Source organism: Dreissena polymorpha, chromosome 13, assembly GCF_020536995.1.
Source record: "Dreissena polymorpha isolate Duluth1 chromosome 13, UMN_Dpol_1.0, whole genome shotgun sequence".
NCBI lineage: Eukaryota > Metazoa > Mollusca > Bivalvia > Myida > Dreissenidae > Dreissena > Dreissena polymorpha.
The window spans coordinates 8,434,197-8,455,050 of NC_068367.1; the positions used below are offsets into that span (position 1 = coordinate 8,434,197).

General features: G+C 34.2%; 2 protein-coding genes across 2 annotated transcripts in view; one reads left to right on the forward strand and one right to left on the reverse strand.

Moving 5' to 3' along the window:
* The window catches only part of LOC127855142 (uncharacterized), a 368,604-nt gene that overhangs the window by 97,459 nt on the left and 250,291 nt on the right, over window positions 1-20,854 (reverse strand). The window lies entirely within an intron of this gene.
* The window catches only part of LOC127855924 (plexin-A2-like), a 33,064-nt gene continuing 22,060 nt past the window's right edge, over window positions 9,851-20,854 (forward strand). The window contains exons 1-2 of the mRNA XM_052391838.1: window positions 9,851-9,945; window positions 10,689-10,806. Coding sequence (XP_052247798.1) covers window positions 9,851-9,945; window positions 10,689-10,806 — 213 coding nt within the window. The remainder of the gene's footprint in view (window positions 9,946-10,688; window positions 10,807-20,854) is intronic.

Sequence of the window (20,854 nt, forward strand, 5' to 3'; positions counted from 1 at the left end):
GACCGACGTCAATCAAAAATAATAATCGCTATATAACTCCGCCTCCATAAACATTCTCGTAACCGATTGGTCGTTAAATATCACAGTTTGGCGACTGGAAAGTTACCCGAAAATTTCCCGTGATGCATCTGTCAGCATACATGACTGTGTTATGTGGCTTGAATATACGATACGGGCATCCGGTTATCTCTTATCAGTGGACAATCTATTACCACCTGGAGCTTTTATGGCTTACATGTGGAAATTGGTACCGAGTTCTCTGTAAAAGTAGGGAATATTTTATACTTATGGAGAAATATCAGGGTTTTTTGCAATCGTCATTTTCATTCACATTTTAAACTTTAATCGCCAGCTGAAAGATTCAATCGCCCTTGGCGATTTTGGCGATCGGAAACGCTAACATAGGATGAATAATTTTGCTGATATAACACGTCTTGATTATTCAGTATATTACATGTATGCAATTCATGTCACATAACATGCACAATCCTTGATTTTTTTAGATGTTTTTAAATGTCTATTAAAAATATATATTAGATACAATTCTGATATTAAAGGTGCTTATCATTGCTACATAGCAGCGTTTACTTTTGATTTCTCAATTCTAAGTATGAATTCAAATACAGGAATGTCATATTTAACTGGGTGGCAAATGCAAGTATTTTATGCTGTCCATATATTATTCTCCAATGATAAATATAAAATAAACCAGAAATCATTGTTAAGATTTGAGCATAATTAATAAACTTCCAAATTTTGATGAAAACAACACAAATTTTCCCAATTTGACCGGTACCGGCACCAGTCCGAAAATGGTGAGGAAAAACATTGCTTAAACACAATAAATGAATTTAGGAACTATATCACAACACACCAACATCGTCTTTGGAATAATTGAATTGTTATTTTTTGTAATAATTAGCCTAAATGATTGAGGTTCACCGTCCATTGGTCTTCAACTAGGAAGCTCTGTCAAATGTTTTGCAACAGAAATAAAGTATTTTTTTGAAAAAAAAAGTTATAATCTATGTGCATATTAGAATCATTTTAATGAATTAAACTCGTTAGTTCAAATAAAGATGTATTTCAGTATGTATTTGTAATACTCAAATGTAGGTGGTAAGTTGAAGAGTCAAATGAACGTACAAATAATTCATAATATTAAAATAATTACATCAATATTAAACATTATTTTATCCTTCAATTGACAAATAAATAAATATATATAAATTGTGTTTTTGCGCATTGTAGTACTCATATATACATATGCAGCAATGATTTCATCATTTTAATATAACAATAATATGTTTTCATGTTCTTTAATTATAGAAAAATGTGTGCATACACATTCCCACATTGAAAAGGTGGATATTTTTTCTGAAATATGAAGGGACGTTAACAAGGAAGGATATGATTGGGGATGATTTCATCATTTTAATATAACAATAATATGTTTTCATGTTCTTTAATTATAGGAAGATGTATGCATACACATTCCCACATTGAAAAGGGGGATATTTTCTGAAATATGAAGGGACGTTAACAAGGAAGGAGTTGATTGGGGATAACACTTGAATTCGGATTCAAGGGGGAAAAGTGTTGGTATGTATAAATCTTGAGCAGAAATACTGTGTTTTTCTGTACACCCTGTATGGACAAACATGTTAAAATAATTGCTGAGTGTGAAACTTTAAATAAGGGCTGCAACAATATTCCAATATCTTCTTACATGTATATGTAATTGCAATATTCTTTTTCTGTAGTGTATTAAGATATGTTATTCTGTCATAGAAATATACTAATTCATATACCATACTGTAATAATCCATTATATATTACAAAAAATATTGTAATGTGATGGTAATTGTTACTTAAACATGAGCTTTTATTACTATGGATAATTTTGATTTGCTGATTTTGCTTCAGAATTGAATGTAATGACAAATATATATGTTTATTATACGCTCACAAACGAAATTTAAGTGGGATATCAGGCATTTCAGACGCTTTAAGCATCAGGGAACCCTTGGGCCCTAATCTTTAATTAATTAAAGCATTAACTTTGCTCTCCAACTGTTGTTGCTGTGATTCTTCAACATGTATTTAAAGTCATATAAAGACACCGTGAAATAAAAAGGTTCAACAGCTTTACAAAGAATGTTAAGTTTTAGTTTATTTGTTCAATAATTGCACTTATTGTCTTACGTACTGTAAGATTTGATTTAGTACTTAAAAATGAAAAAGTTAAATGGTTTATATATAGTTAATATATATATAAGCCAATTTCATGACTTGCATAGTGTGAGTGCCACTGTAGTGACTTTCATAGTTTGCATGTCAATGTAGTAACTTCTAAAGTTTTTATGGCAGTGTAGTGACTTGCCTAATGTCATGCCAATTACATGACGTGCATAGTGTATATGCCACTGTAGTGACGTGCGTAGTTTTTATGCCAATGTTATAACTTCCATAGTTTTATGCCAGTGTAGTGACTTGCCTAGCGTGTATGCCAATTAATGACTTACATAGTGTGTCTGCCACTGTAGTGACTTGCATAGTATTTATGCCATTGTAGTAACTTCCATAGCTTTATGCCAGTGTAGTGATTTGCCTAGTGTGTATGCCAATTTCATGACTTACATAGTATGTGTGCCACTGTAGTGACTTGAATAGTTTGTTTGCCAATTGAGTAACTTCCATACATTTATGCCAGTGTAGTGACTTGCCTATTGTGTATGCAAATTTCATGAATTACATAGTATGTGCGCCACTGTAGTAACTTGCATAGTTTGTATGCCAATTAAGTAACTTCAATACTTTTTATGCGAGTGTAGTGACTTGCCTTGTGTGAATGTCAATTTTATGAGTTACATAGTGTGTGTTTAGTTTTAACCTATTTATTTTAGCTCAATTGCATCGAAAGCCTAAGGCTTATATAAATGCTCTCGAATCCGTTTTCTGGGCCTAGAACCAGTACTTGGTGTCTTTGGTGAAGATCTAAAGAACGCTCAAACGGTAGGGATCGAGCCCGTGACATAGTGTGTGTGCCACTGTAGTGACTTGCATAGTTTTTATGTCCATTTTTCTTTCATAGTTTCATGTCAGCATAGTAACTTGCCTAGTGTGTGTGCCAATTTCATTAATTATATAGTATGTGCCACTGTAGGGACTTGCATAGTTTGTATGCCAATGAAGTGCATGTAACTAGTTTAGTTTGTATGCCAGTGTAGTAACTTGCCTAGTGTGTATGCCAATTTCATGACTTATATAGAGTGTGTGCCACTGTAGTGGCTTGCATAGTTTGTATACCAATGAAGTACATGTAACAAGTTTGTATGCCAGTGTAGTGACTTGCCTAGTGTGAATGCCAATTTCATGACTAACATAGTGTGTGTGCCACTGTAGTGGCTTGCTTAGTTTGTATGCCAATGAAGTAACTAACTTTGTTCGTATGCCAGTGTAGTGACTCGCATAGTGTGTGACTTACATACTTTGTGTGCCACTGAAGTGACTTGCATTGTTTGTATCCCAATGTATATGTAGTAACTTCCATAGTTTTTTATGCCAGTGTAGTGCAGTCAAATCCAAACTAGGCATATTTTTACAGGTGAGGACAGTAGGTCCTGTAAAATGGGAAAAAATAAAGGACTTTCTGTTTTTTTACAGGACCTACCGTCTACAGAATATAAAAGTTAAATAACTTTTCATTGCTGGGATCAAGTTGTTTCTGATATAAGAACATTTGCCAAAACGAAAGTAGCTGATACTTGTTTACCTAAGCTACGCTTAGAGCGCATGTCAGATAGGAGTCTGGTCAATACGGCCTTTACAGACGACGGCTTCGATAAATGACAACCAGCTTTTTTGCACGCATAGACATTGACAGCCAAGATAATAACGGTTCGAATAACAATGATCATTATTATAAATTACTAGTGCTATTACAACCACACATATTGATACCTGTATCATTTAATAATCAGATTTATGATTATTTTGTTAAGCGACTAGGCTGCCATGGATTTGGACCGTCCTGACCAATATTTGTAAGATGCACAAAAATGGACCAATCAGGTGCCCTCTGAAAATTCCATCAGCAGAAAGAGCATTGGCACGGAAAAGCATGTGTATAAAGACGCTATCGCTATTTTTGCAATTCAGAAAACTTTCAGAGTAAACAAACCTATATAAACCAACGAATTCGTTCTCTTTTTTTACGAACAATCGGTCCTGTAAATTTGACCAACAGGCTAGACCTTACACAATTTTACAGTGCATGTCCGTCAAACTGGCCATGTTTGGCTGAGACTGGTAGTGACATGCATAGTTTGTTTTCCAATTTAATGACTTATATAGTGTATGTGCCACTGTAGTGACTTGCATATAAATATTAAATATATATATATATATTTTACATACTATATGGTTCAATATATATATTGATTTACTTTAACAAATCTTTATCAGTTTTATTGCTTATTTCTCTTTCAATTAGGTTTGATGGAGCTACAGAACTTGGCAGTTTTGGAAGGCTTGTAAATGACTCCACCAACCCCAATTGCAAAGTGCAGTGCTTTGAAGAGGAGGGTCTACCAAGCTTGCATTTCGTTTCCCTCCGTGCCATTCTGCCAGTGGTCAGACGCTACAGGTGACTGTGCCAGCATCATCTCTAGTGCAGAGAAGAAGTTGTGTATAATTATGGTGCAGGACCATATCCATTTGGGAAAAATGTACTTATTAATAAAGAAATGTTTCCTCTAAATGGCCCCTTTTACACCCCCACTACTAGATGATCCGTCTGGCCCGAAATTTGGCCTTCCTCTAACTGCCTGATGAATTGCCTGAGGCCTGTTTCTACTGCCTTCATGGGTCAAATAGTCGGACCCTTCCCCAATGCCAAATATGCATAGTTTTTCTCAATTCTTACGCCAAAAAGTGAAGCGTGAAAACAGTCTATTAGTGACAGTGTTGTTTGCACAAGGCCTGTGTTGTCTTTAGCACTTGGCAGTATACTGGTATAAATCGTTAAATTTTGAAACTGGTCATTCTGTCTCTGTACACTAAATACATCGCAAGATTGGCTACCAGCAATACTGTCACACACAAACGTAAATAATTCTCGATAACTGAAAAAATTAAGATAATAGACAAGAACTGGAGAAGATAGCAACAGTTTTCCATTGGTAAATTGATACTGTTTCATAGGAAAGTATGTGTACATAACATTATTTCATTTATTTTGGCAGTCATATCAGGTATCATCTTATAGTTTTGAATTACAGCAATAGATATACCCTGTTGAAGGTTTTATAGAGATGCCACTTAAGCAAAACTTCATAGGTAAAATATTGATTATCTAAAACTGAACTAACAACAATACATTGAAGTTATAATGTGATCAAAGTCTTCTTGACATTTTGTGAGAAGAAAAGTTTAAGTTGTTGTGTCATATTTGCGGCTGTTTCATATATTGATAGGCAGCAAACAAAGTTAAGTCATTAAAAGTTACAGTTTTATTTATACAGAGTTTTTTATGCCCCTGACATCTTGATGTAGGACACATATACATGTAATGATTGTCTTGGCCATCAGTAAATCTGTCCATAGGATGGTCTAGCGCAGGGATTGACCTTTACTGTTGGGAGGGGATTGTCCACAGGACTGGCTACCTTCAAAGCCTACTTGTCTGCTACTGAATATACTGGTCCCGATAAAAAAACACCAATTTGCATTATCCCATAGTGCATACAATAGCATAAAAATCAAAATCATTATCAAAATTGAAATTGGCAAATAATAAAGCACATAAGAATATTTTCAATGTATAATATAACATATTTGGCTTAAAATATTATAAAACATTGTTGCTTATTTAAAGATGAAATACAATGTATAGAATACTGAACTTGACTGAAATTTGACATGATATTTTGTGTGCTGGGCAATCAATACCCAATTAAAGCAATTTAATTATGTATCGATATTTGATTTCCATTTCTTTATGTTTTGCAATAATTCCTAAAATGTGTAAATCTTTACTTGAATTTTGCTTACTTTGATAATGTTTTTTTATTAGGGTTACTTTAAACTGACTGTTGTAGAAAAAAAAATTGCTGAGTTGAAAAGTTGTTCAACTATTATTGCGTCTGGAGAAATGCTAATGATATCCAATTTATTTTAGTCAAAGAATAGCCTAATGACCCATATCAACCAACCTCACTTTGACCTTGACATAGTTTGCACTTAAAATATAAGAAATTGGTCATCCAGCACAAGCAATAAGCATGTGTGGGCAGTGAACGCAGCATCTTGTTTTAAAGGAAAATAAAAATATGCCTTATGTGTAATTTGTGCTAAACTAAATAGTACATGTACAAAAACATAACTGGGATTATAAATATAAATTACAAAATAGCCTATGCCTTCCAACACAGCTTGTCAGGGCATACTATAAAACAGTAAATCTATAAATGAAATGTTGCTTTTTAGTTTTGAAATCCAAACAGTATTGTTATTTTTAAACTGCAGTTCTAAAAGCTGTGAGGTTATAGTATCCAAGCCAGTCATGAGACCAGTCCATTGCCTAATTGAATTTAACAACAGAAAGGTATGTATTTAAAACCTGTAGATTAAATATCAGGGAATTGTGTAGTATGACACATGTTGCATAGCTACAGAACTGTATTTTTGAGCAAGCAATCAATTCTATTCTCCTAAAACTCTTATATTTTTTTAATTGATATCAAAAATAACCAATTAGGTTAAGCAGTTTGATCTGTAATAATTTACAAAATCCTGTCTGTATCAATCCTCAAACCATTTTTACTATGTTGCAACAAATAAGAGCACAGCAAATATGAGTGCAAGAAAATGGAAAGCTGTCTCAATAAAGATAACTAACAATAAAGAGCTTGAAACTAGATTTTAAGCTCTTTGCAACATTGTTCAGGAAGTGGATAATGTGATTGGTAATTTACTAAGATATTTCAATAGAATTTGTTATTTCCAATAAATAATTATTTCCAATAAAAAAGGTAGTATGAAAGTAACATGTTATTTGTAATTAACTTAGATATTTCAATAGAATTTTATATTTCCAATATAATACTCATTATGAAAGTAACATATGTGATTTGTAATTTTCTTAGATATTTTAATAGAATTAGTTATTTCCAAAATAACAGTGAGTATGAAAGTTACATACAAGGAACTTACAGTATAGTAAGTTTTCAGACCCCTCTACATTTTCGGATAATAATATTTTCCATGGACAGGAAAAGAAATAGTTCTTCCCGTTCTAATTCATAGCGATAAAACCTGTTGGCATTATTTAAAAGACAGTGCTAGTCGCATTGTAAACTAAACATATCTGGTTATTAAATAAAGTATGTACATTTGATCTTTCCTATCAGTTATTTGCAAAATAACATGACAATAAAACTTGAAAGCAGACATGAAAGCATTAAATGAAGAAGAAAATGCTTCCATACGCAATAAATAAACAAGTACTGATGTCGATTTTTTCCATCGTGTATTAGGGTTATGTACTTTAAACCAACTGTCAATTTAACGTGTATGTTCAGATGAAAACTTATCGTTGCTTTAAAACAAGCTTATTGTGCATTTGAAGGCAATAATTGTTCTGAACTTGTATTCAATTTTAAATTGAAATATGTGATTAACTTTATTTAGTTAATTTTATTTATGCCACTGTATCTGATATAAAACTCTTCCCACTCTAAGGTAGTGTTCCCCGCTCATCATTTTGTTTATACAAGAAATGCAGTTATAAGGTTAGTACTCAATTCCAATTTGATAATCACTTTAAAAAAATCAAATCATTGGCATAAAACTTCCTGAAATACTAGATTGTTGTTTTATATATTAACTTAGTTTTAAAATTAAGTGTTATACTTTATTGACCTAAAATGCTCTGTAGCTGTAGTATTTGATACTAGTAATTCTTATCTACTGGTTTCATTTTCTGTCTTTTTGGGGGATCTTTTAACTTGCTTTCTTCATGAAATTACATTGTTATATTAATCAATGCTAAAATGTTATGGTGGCTCCCAAAGTGATAACTTATGACAATACAGCCTTTAGTGGCTTGAGTGTTTGTACACACATTCTACATGCAAGTCACTACACAGTACACACTATGCAAGCTAGTATACACTATGTAAGTCACTTCACAGTACTCACTATGCAACAAGCCAGTACACACAATACAAGTCACTACCCAGTACACACTATGTAAGCCAGTACATACTATGCAAGTCACTACACAGTACACACTATGCAAGCTAGTACACACTATACAAGTCACTTCACAGTACTCACTATGCAACAAGCCAATACACTATGCAAGTCAGTACATACTATGCAAGTCACTACACAGTACACACTATGCAAGCTAGTACACACTATGCAAGCCAGTACACAGTACTCACTATGCAACAAGCCAGTATACAAGTCACTACACAGTACACACTATGCAAGCCAGTATACACTATGCAAGTCACTACACAGTACTCACTATGCAGCAAGCCAGCACACACTATACAAGTCACGTCACAGTACTCACTATGCAAGTCACTTCACAGTACTCACTTTGCAACAAGCCAGCACACACTATACAAGTCACTTCACAGTACTCACTATACAAGTCACTTCACAGTACTCACTATGCAACAAGCCAGCACACACTATACAAGTCACTTCACAGTACTCACTATACAAGTCACTTCACAGTACTCACTATGCAACAAGCCAGCACACACAATACAAGTCACTTCACAGTACTCACTATGCAGCAAGCCAGCACACACTATACAAGTCACTTCACAGTACTCACTATGCAACAAGCCAGCACACACTATACAAGTCACTTTACAGTACTCACTATGCAGCAAGCCAGCATACACTATACAAGTCACTTCACAGTACTCACTATGCAACAAGCCAGTACACACTATACAAGTCACTTCACAGTACTCACTATGCAACAAGCCAGCACACACTATACAAGTCACTTCACAGTACTCACTATGCAACAAGCCAGTACACACTATACAAGTCACTACATAATACTCACTATGCAAGCTATTACAGCATAATTAATTGATTGTACATCTATACAGTTTTCAAGCTCTTCATTAAGTTCATGAGTATTAATTTGTATTTTTTATGTGTTTTAATAATGATTGTTTAAATCTTCAGAACAAGTTTGCTTTATACACTGATGTTTGAGCTTGGGAAAAGCCACTTGACTCCATTACCCAGCTCAGGCAGTCTGCAATACTCAAAGAAGTGAGGACTTTGAGGTATAAATAATTTTTATGGATCATGGTGATAAAACAACATACATCATAGATAGCTGAATCAGGGCTTTTTAGCTCACCTGATTGCTCAGGTGAGCTTTTGTGACCGGTCTTTGTCCGTCGTATGTCCGTCCGTCCGTTAACATTTGCTTGTAAACACTCTAGAGGCCACATTTCATGCCCGATCTACATGTAACTTTGTCAAAATGTTTGTCAAAATGATATCTTGGTTGAGTTCAAAAGTGGTTCCGATCCGTTGAAAAACATGGCCGCCAGTGGGCGGGGCAGTTTTCCTTATTTGGCTATAGAGAAACCTTGTTAACACTCAAAGTCACAATTTTTGGCCATTCATCATGAAAGTTGGTAAAAACATTGGTTCAATTGATGTCTCAGACAGATGCAACTGTACCAACACATGTAAATAAATACGACAAATTTGCAACACGCTGCTAGGTTATCTGTTGTGATTTTCAATCTTGAACAATAATCAATTAACATAAAAAAGTCATTTAATTGTTTCTATAACAAAAATGTGTAGTGTTAAAAGGTCAGTTGCCCTGGAGATGGAAACCTCTGACCCACACGTGATCCTGCTCCAGAGCAGCTCTAAAGGGGAGCCCTTATGGTACATGTCATAAAAAAGTGACATCTGCCTTAAAAGCAGATGAAGAATGAATTTTGTTTAAAAGAGCTTCAAAACATGTATTTACACATATATGTATCAAGACTAATGGAAATAGTTAATAAAGTTGACAGAAATTATTGTAGGCAATATTGCTGTTACTGGAAAAAATCCTTATAGTGTAAGCAAACACACCTTTCCATATGGAAAGGAAATCCAGGTTCAAATCCTGGTGGGGATCCCTTATTAGCAGCAACTCACATAATGTGCATATACATTATACAAAGAAGAATATGTGTTGTCATAGTGTATGATATGTAATATTCATATTGAAATAGATATGAAGTTTTTAATGATTTTCTCTTTCACACACATACGCAATATTTATATGTATTTTTACTTGATGTGATTTATCATTAGTATAAGGACACCATCATTTGCTTCACGCTACGAAAACGGCCCATCACTCTGTCCTGGCAATTAATTATAATTATTACCCTTTTTTACTTTAAAAAGAAACGGGTTTGTTTTAAACAAGTGTGCATCTTTGTTTCTACTACAGAATCAGATTTTCATATCTTCAGTGTCTTAATATAAGGCAAATACTGAAAAAAAAATTGATTTTCATGAAGTATTTGTGTCAGTTTTCATGTGCAGTGCTCTTGGAAAGTGCAGGGAGTTGACCTTGCTGGAACAGATACTCACCCTTCAGTCGGCTCAATTGGTAGAGCCAAAGTCACTGCCAGGCTCATGAAAAGGACAGACGCCCTGGAGATGGGAACCACTTACTCACATGATCAGTTTCCCATCTTTAGCAGCACTAAAGGCAACCTCATTAAAGCCTACTTTCTGGAATACATCAGTGTGCAGAGCTTATACGTCAAGTTGAAGACTTACAATTCATCTCATGGACAGTGACAAAATATTGAAACAAAAACGTATTATGACTGAAAAATCAAAACAAAAACAAAATTTGTTGTTGCCTTATGCCAGTGTCATGGCACACTGGTCGCTTTACTATATGCTGCACTAAATTGCTTCTTTTTAAGGATGAGGCTTTGTTGATTGCTTTTATAAGTATATAATGATAAATTACCTGCTCAACTATGAAATAATGTGAATTGAATATTTTGTTCAACTACTGCTGGCCTCATTAAAAAAACTCAATATGAAGCTTCATGTCTAAATGTTTTCGCAAAAAATATGTCCCGATTCTAATCAGTGACTTCTTTGATTAGCTAATGTTTAACGTCTGTTCAGTTTAGTTTCTTTTTTTACCAAGTAAGTTATTTAGCAAATACAGTGTATTTTTCTACTCATTTTGATTAGAATAAAGTTACTGTTAAAAATGAATCAGATTTCTTAGATGAACAATGTCTAATGTTTTTTTTAAAATTAAAATCTCTTGTCATAAGTATAGTTTTCAAAAGTTCATATGTATTGCGCAAAATTTGTGTTCATTTGAATTCAAGTAATTCAACAGTATATAAATTAATATTTAATAAAAACAGCTTAAGTTGAATATTTATTGATGTTTTGGCTATTCGGTCTTTTTTACACTTATACATTATATCTATACAATTGCTTATAGAATTGAATTACAGATTGATACTATTTGACTAATTTTACAATGATTGTATTCTACTGATTAATATACACAATCGAATAATTTACATGTAACCGAAAATCCAGAATAAATACAGTAACTAATTGTTATGAGTTATTACGGATTAAGTTCATATTGTATATTAATGTACATATATAGCTTGTACAGTTGGTTGCTCATTCGACGATGCAGCCTGTTAAGTTTATAAATGAAGGTCACTCGCTAAATGCCAGATATTTCCAAATATATCATTTACATTTAATTGACTGCATATCTTAAATATAATTAACGGGTACTTCAAATATAGAAACGTTTAAAAAAATAAAATAGGTATCGTAAGGAAAAAATAATCATAAGGTCCGTTTTGCGATGGACGTCTGATGTCGAACTTGAATTTTATTATTATAATAACCGTGTAAATAAAAACTATACGTAAATAGTGTCATTAACGATAATCGAGTTTTTTCTATATATATATTTTATTCAAAACGATGTACTACTGCAAATGATGTATTGTGCACTCGAAGTGTCACATTAACAATTATTTACAATTATTATGTTAAATATTTCGTTTATAAAATCGTATCCTTAAAAAAGTTTGTGATAAGCAATCATGTTATAAATACTTCAAAAGCTTAAGTAAAAATTAACGAATAAACAGACACCTATTCTCATTGATCAGCTATCGCGTGTGCATCTAATAGCTATCGCATGCGCACGTATTAGCTATATCATTCTCACATAGTAACTGTAGCGTGCGCTCGTCATTTTATTGCGAACATGATCAACACTATCGCCTGCGTATGTAATAATATCAAGAGCGCACGTTATAATAGTGTAACGCACATAATAACTTAAATGTGTGCACGTTATTACTAGCGCGTACTCGCGTATTTACTGTCACTAATGAACTAGCTCTCTTAATGTCGCTGAACCATTAAATCCCAGTTTTAGCATATCGGTCTTTGCATGGCGCACTCACGACCCCCAAGATATACACAGAACGCAAGGGTGCTCGTTATGCAGTCGCCGGCAACGTTAGGCGCAGTGACAAGGCATAGAACGCCATGTCGCCGCGATTACTTTGACCTTATAACAAATAGGGTCGCCTTTCAAATACATTGAGTATGACGTCTGCAAGTGGCACTGAAGAGAGTGCGCATGGAACGCCGTAGAAACACATCTTTGGCATCGTTATCTCTGCAGGCGCTGTATAGACGCGCTAGAAAACTCTTAGGGTCGGAGCCATTGGCGTGTTGTGTTAGCGTCCTTCAAACTTGCTTATACGCCTGTAATGTAACGGGTTATAATGGGTATATTTCAGTAAAATGTATATGCAATGTATTTTATTATTATGAGTTTATTTTATGAAAGGATAATAGATATATTTCAGTAATATGTAACGAACAGAAAAATATAAGAATCGTGACTCGCAAAATGCATATAAACAATTAGTAGGTACATTAAGCAGGAAGAAGCGACATTCCGATGCGTTTTCCAGGTGTGAATACAAATTGTAGATGTCAAATTGAATGGAGACCCGCGAGTACAGAGGCGTAAAAGTCCGGTATGCACACGTTTGACGCCCATTACTTGATGACAGGCGTGGGTCACGAATTAGGCGAGTACGTAACGAAATTGGTATAAAAGCGGAGTAATTTTAACGGATGAGAGCTAGTTTTGACAATCGAGTAGAGTAGTCACGCTTTCTTGACGTGGCGGCCAATAGGCCGCCGCGCTGTAAAATTGTACTTCATGAACATTAGAAGCGTTGTGTTAGAAATTATTTAACAAAAATAAATCTCGATGAAAACAGAAATGAACTTTGGTTGTTACTGTGTATTATCAAGGAACAATGTGTAATTACGTGACACGCCAATAAGATGTCAGAAAGCAGCCACTAAACCAACATACATATGGATATATTAAGCGTCTGTTAAAAGCTTGCTTATCAATATTGCAAATGCATATGTATATTTATATGTTTTAACTTAAGACATTTTTAAATACATGTAGACATGTCGACCTGTCATACGCTGTCATTAGTGACAGGTCACATTGTCCTCAGTGATGGGTCACACTGTCCTCTGTAATCGGTTGCCAAAAAATAAAAATAAGCTTTTCTTGGGTCCTGCGTCACTATCACAAACATTTAGAGTCTGAATCCGAGCCTTTAATACGTGTAACTAAAATTTGAGACATCTTTAGCTAGAAAATAGTTTTACTCTACCAGGTCATCTTAGTGTTGTCAACACTATGATTGATTTGATGTTTTTTGACAATAATATAACTTTACATACGCTATATAATTCCTTTGAGTCTTAAATAAAAAATCTGTATCTTTATGAAAATGATGAAGTTGTGAAATAGTACGTGATTTTAAATCATATTGCCCTCAGATAGTGCAACCTATGTGGAAAAGGTACGGCGTCTGCGCAAGGCGGCCCCAATGGTATTCGTCACTGCTGTAAGTTTAAAAGAACTCATAGCAAGCAGATTACTTCACAGCTCTTGCTATATCGGTCTCACATAGTAACTAACGCGTGCGCTCGTAATTTTATTGCGAACATTATTAAAACTGTCGCCTGCGTATGTAATACACACACTATGTAAGTCATGAAATTGGCATACACACTAGGCAAGTCACTACACTGGCAAAACAACTTTGGAAGTTACTACATTGGCATAAAACTTTGCAAGTCACTACAGTGGCACACACACTATTTAAGTCATGAAATTGGCGTGCAGTGATACACACTAGGCAAGTCACTACACTGGCATAAATCTTTGGAAGTTACTACATTGGCATAATACTATGCAAGTCGTGAAATTGCTATACAGTGTCACTGTGATACACACTAGGCAAGTCACTACACTGGCAGAAAAAATATGGGAGTTACTACATTGGCATACAAACTATGCAAGTCACTACAGTGGCACACACTCTATGTAAGTCATAAAATTGGCATACACACTAGGCAAGTCACTACACTGGCATAACATGAATGGAAGTTACTAAATTGGCATACAAACTGTGCAAATCACTACAGTGGTACACACACTATGTAAGTCATTTAATTGGCATACACACTAGGCAAGTCACTACACTGGCATAACAAACTATGGAAGTTACTACATTGGCCTATGTCTGTACGGACAATTTTTGTCAGTAATATAGTGAAGTTCGCTTTTTTCAGTAAATCTAAGTACGTTTCGTAATCAAGAGATGTGTTGAGTACCCTATACATATCTAAAACTGAACTAGTATTCATATTGCCAAGCCATTCTTGTTTAAATGTATCTATAATTCTACATTTTAATTCACATAAAAACGATTTGGTACTAACCGTATTTGCATTTTCGAATATATAAGAAAATCCATAATCATTTAACAACTTTTTTTTACATTAGATACCCAATTTGTATACCCTTTTTATTACAAACATTGATTGCTTTATTAAACACAGTTTGTATGATAATATTTTATCTATTAACAATTTTAAGTCAATATTTTACAATACGAACATATATATTTACATACAGTGGGTGTCTACCTAATCTCCATACAGCGTGGTATTACATGTATTGATTTTAACATTTAACCACCTTTTGCAAAATTTTAAATGAATGCGTCGGTCTGTTTACGCTGTTTACGCTGACAGAACGACTTATCGGGAGATCTGCTATGCAGCTTTTTACATCGTGCATTACAATAAAAAATGTATTCACACACATTTTACAAAATACTACGGTAAATAATTTGAAATTCAGTGAACAGTAATAAGACACGAAAACATGGTTATATGGTTTGATACGTATGTCGATCGAATAAAAGAACAATCTATAATAAAAAAGCGCTTGCCATTGATTCATAATAAGATCGTGAGTCCGCCATATATCGGTAGACGGCTGTATGCGATGGACATCAACTTTTCAAAAAGAACGTCATGGAGAAGATTTAGTATTGCTTTGTTTGTGATGCCCATGGCTCTCAAACATACTCCGGAATAAATCGACATTACACGCAATGGTTATGAGGGATGGAATACCTTTTTCCCGATTTTTCGTTCATGGCCATTACCCTGCTTAATATTTCATTTTAAAATAATGATCGCAACTATGTTAATAGTAACAATGAACACACTTTTTGGAAAATACTTACGTCCATATGGGCACCATAAACTAATATTATATGTCGAGACATTCATACAATTATTAAACTATAACACTTCACAAAGCAAAATAAAAATGTTGTTAAAATAGGTAAAAATAACCATACATTTTGAATAAAATCTATGCCCATTACTTTTCGTTCTAAAATCGAAATTCAATATTCATTTTAAACACATTTATTTTACTCAAATTGTTTTGTAAAATTTACAGATTTGTCCTGAGAAGTTTGCAAATTAGTGTTATTTTATGAAAATCTTTATACATAATTGATATGCGCATGACAAGTTATAACACATAGGATAAGGATAGGCATCAAACAACTGCAAATTAAAAGATCTCTGATCGGGGTGTTGCCAAATGATCGTTAACTAACTAAACTTTTGATTAAAGAAATTAACACGTTAAGATTAATGAAGAACGTAACTATTTTATCCAGTAAATTCAATTACACATTTTAATTATTGGGATTTTTTAAAATAAATATTTTGGCCAGATTGTTATAGAAAAGAACGTTTTCACGCCTTTTTATTTGCAATAAAATATTTATTGGCCGAACATTTAATGGTTATTTTTGTTTGAAAAACAATTGACAGTCATCAGCAGGTATTAGACGCTCGTTAGGATGTTTGAAGAAATTACTTTCGAACCAGTATTAAGATGTCACAATAATACGTGTTATTTGTATTTTACGTGTGTACAATATTTATCAATAGTTGTGTTTTCTCTTTAATGTGCAAGAGCGAACAGTCCCTGCAAGGATGGTATGTAGTCAAGCCTAATAAATGCCATGTGCGCACCTAGTCCGAAATGTGAGTATACGCATAGTTCCAGTTTTTACTTACAAATCTACTTGTTAATAATTATGCAAAGATAATGTTAAAAAGCGAAATAAAAATACTTTGTGTACGGTTAATGAAATATAACATATACATGCAGTGCTGATTGTGGACCAAGGTTCTTTCTTAACGTTTTTCACATTATATAGTTATGTATGCTTTCCAATTTATTTTCACGTACGTATAATTTACTTATTTGAATAGTTTAGAGATTTCAGCTCTCTTTATTAAAGGTACTTCGCACCCGATTTTGCGCCCAAATCCGATGTGTTTATATGTGTATAAAAATAATATATACTGCATCGAAAGGATTATCAATATATGATGTACATCAAATGTTTTTTATAAATTAAGTATTTTAAGAAGAACATTTAGTTGCGAAAAACAACAACAATTGAATAAAATGAGGCTCGAAATCAAGATCTTTGGATCTGCAGGCAAATGCGTAACCGCTTGGCTTAATTGCTAATAAGTATGACTGTATACAGGTATGAGCTACAATCAAGTACATTAATTTGCATAAGTGTATTGGTAATCCTCAGTATCTTACGGAGGAATCCGAGATAGCCGATGTATCACGATTGCTCCCTAGCAAGTACATTTTGAATCTTCAAAAAGGAGATTTTCACTTTTGGCGGAAGTCAATATTTCTCGCTGCAGAGGTAGCAGACCACAGTAGACACACACTCTCTCGGAGCCGCGGACGCCTTCTTGATCTCCACCACGCTCAATTCAGAAAACAACGAACCTGCAATCATAAAAACACATTCACTGCACACAAGTAGTATGAAACTTACATTTAAGATAAAAAAAGAGCATATGGAACCTGTACAGGTGATTCTAATGACAAAAATGAAAGAATGACAAGGCCGCCAAAAGGGGCTTCAAAGTCAACTTTTAACCATGTACGAAAGTGGCTGGGGACGAATGAAACGTAATGATAGCCTGCTTTTGGAATGATATTTTTACACACAAAACATAGCACAACCCATCAAACCATGAATAAATACCAGGTATCCAGGTGGTTTTCACGCAATAATTCACAGCGTGACCCTACTAGCGATTCCAGCTTAAAAAGAACCCAAAATACAATATGCCTACCGCAGTTGCCCTTCCTGAGTAACAAAGAACACAACAACAACAAGAGGTCATGACCCCACAGTTTCGCATTTGAAAATGGTCATATTCTTAGGATGTAATGCAATTTTGGGGTACAATAAGACCTATTACCCTCAAATTTGACATTGAAACCAACCCTTTCCCAATATTTCACTTTTTGACCGGGGCCAATTCGCATATTTCTGCTTCCTACCGTGTACTGCTACCAGAAACAGATCACAGCCTTGAAGGTAAATTGTGAGCAATCTAAAGGTATGGGAGACACTTTTCTAGGTAAATTAACACAGCACAGGGATGAAATAAATGAGTAATGTAGTCAAAACTAGGATTGCATTCTGTTTGAAAGTTCTGTGCCAAATGGGTCAAATTTCGGAATTTTTATTAAAAATTAGGTTGGTGGGGGGGGGGGGGGGAGAACATCAAGGACCATAGTTTCACAAGTGAAAAAGCCAGCCTTTTCTTCGGGTGTATTTTCAATGTATGATGCCTAGGTTATGACACTGACACAAAAAGACTTTCCTGTGTCACTTTCTGTTTTAATGAACTGGATATGAGTGTTTGCAGCCTCTCAGAACTCGAAATTTGGTAAAAAAATATATCCCCTGCCCCCGTACAAAATAGACTGTTATAACGCTATGCGTTACTAGATTGGTTTATTGTAAAAAAATGGCGGCGTTGGTCTGTCTTGTTGCGTCGGCCAAAGACACAAATATAAATGTTATTTTTTCCCCATGACAATGAGTCATTGCATCGCAGATGATTTTAGTAACTTATTTACATTACAGCCAACGCGAAACAAACATAATCCTTGGTCACACCACAGCCAGAATCATTAGTACTCGGCGGCCTCGTCATGTTTTCACGCGGCGTATCGCCCAAGCACTCAACATCAATCCGCGCAATAACGCTGAGTCTGAATTTACCTCGCGTACTTTCGCGGCATAAATCCTCTGCATAAGTACGCGGATAGAGTTCAAAGATATTCACCTACATGTGCATTTGTGTAGCATTGAAACCTAGTTTTACGCTACTTTCATGTTATTATTTTCACGTTTTAATAAGCGGATATGATGTTTATATGATGCTTTGTAGACAAGTTATATAATAGCACGTCCTAAAATATTTTCAACAAATAATGCGCTTTAACAAATTATTGTTGAATTAATTAAGCACAAATGTTATGTTTCGTTCGATTCTTAAATTAGCATTATTCAATTTGCAATCCGAAACATGCTTCCGAGTTTTAATGCTAACGCGACATTAACAATTAAATTCTAGCGTCAAATAAACAGTGCTTATCCTTTATAAAAAAAAAGCGCTTGAAAATTATGCAGACATGTAAAATGTCGCATGAAAAGTGTGGGTGTATTTTGTGTTGTATAAATACATGAGCATCACTTCAGAAGGTTGACGCATGTTCATTGGGGAAAAAACCGGCCCTGATTTGACGTTATTTCATCACATCTTTAAATAGAAACAAATGCCAACATTTATTTCATACTTAATAAAAAAGGCAAATATTTGTATTTCTTGAAATTCTGAAGCACTTTTCTTGTAAATATTTACCAGAATTTACTTTAATACTGGAATATACGGGATAATTCTTATTGGGTAATGAGTAGCGACAGGAAAAATAGTAAGTATGCAGTAATAGATTACATTAAATTAATTATGATTTTTAATATTATTATAATTGCTCTATTAAAATTAATTGACTAACTAATCTTTTAAAGATTTTTATTTTATGATGCACATCGACTCGGCGTCATATCGCGGCTTGCCTCGGCGGACAGATGCGAAGCATCGCGTCGAAATGAAATGTGCCGTCGCATACTGACGCGGCTTCAACGGCCGACTCGGCATCGACACGTTGCACCTTGACTCTTCGGATTGCGAAATATGTTTGTTCCATTTTGGCTGTACTGTATATCAGCCGCATTTACATCAGGATGTGAAATGTCACCGGTCATATGCATATGTTTGGTAAAAATCTGCAATAAACTTGTTGGTATTGATAACGTTAAAAAAGCCAAGATAACATGCAACTGAGTGTCGCCGTTGAAGTCGACAAAAAAGAATGCGTCTTATATAAATTGTACACGCCTCCTATCTACTAGTTCAAACTGTTGATGGCTAAGTTCAAGGTGTACAATTATGCCCCAAAAACATGAACTTAATAAAAGTGCAAAAGTGAAGAAACTTTCCGGACCTCAACAACTTTACTTGGATTTGATTGACTTTTTTATATGAAATACAAAACGTTTACTACCCATTTCTTATTTTTCTTTCATTACCAAGTTACGTTGTTTCTTTTACCAAACAAAACTTAAATTTCTCATTAAATTACTAATTTTAACAGTGCTAAACTAACAAAAGTAATGCATCGAGTATTGTATATAATACCATAACCTACTATGTTAAGAACTAATACAAATGCAAGATATTTCCTATTAGTGTTGTTTTCTTCCAAAATTACAGCCTCTTACAGGCTGGCAAAAATTTAAAAAAAAATCCCCAAAATTTCCAATATAATATGACAAACTTTTAAATAAATTCAATTGGTCATACAGTAGTTTAATTCCCTAGCAGTTTTATAATATGAATTTTAGAAAGCAGTTAAATATATCCACTTATTAACAATTGGTATACTGATAACTGTTATTTATAATCGTTATAATAATGTTTTTTATTTCCCTATGGTTTATCGCACTTTTTCCCAAATCAAAAAGGCACAGGCTGTAAAATATAATGCGAAGTAAAATCAATGCTTATGCTTAATGTTAAAATTTAATGTATTATTAATTGTTTCATGTTATTTAACCATCATTGACGAACAGCTGAGTTTTTTTACATGTATAAAACTTTGATAATGAAAACTAATTTAAGTAGTCACTACCTGGTGTGAGTAAGCAGAACAGCTATTTGAGATTTTTAACCAGGATTTCGAAGAAAACTGGTTATTAGATTGGCAAACGTCGGCGGGCTAGCGGGCGTAATAAGCTTGTCCTGGCCATAACTATGTTGTTCATTGTGAGATTTTAAAATCATATGGCACATTTGTTCTCCATCAGTGGACGGTGTGTCACGCCAAAGAATCACGTCAATATCTCCAAGGTCACACTTTGAGTTCAAAGGTCAAAAATGGTCATAAATGAGCTTGTCCGGGTTAAACTATGTC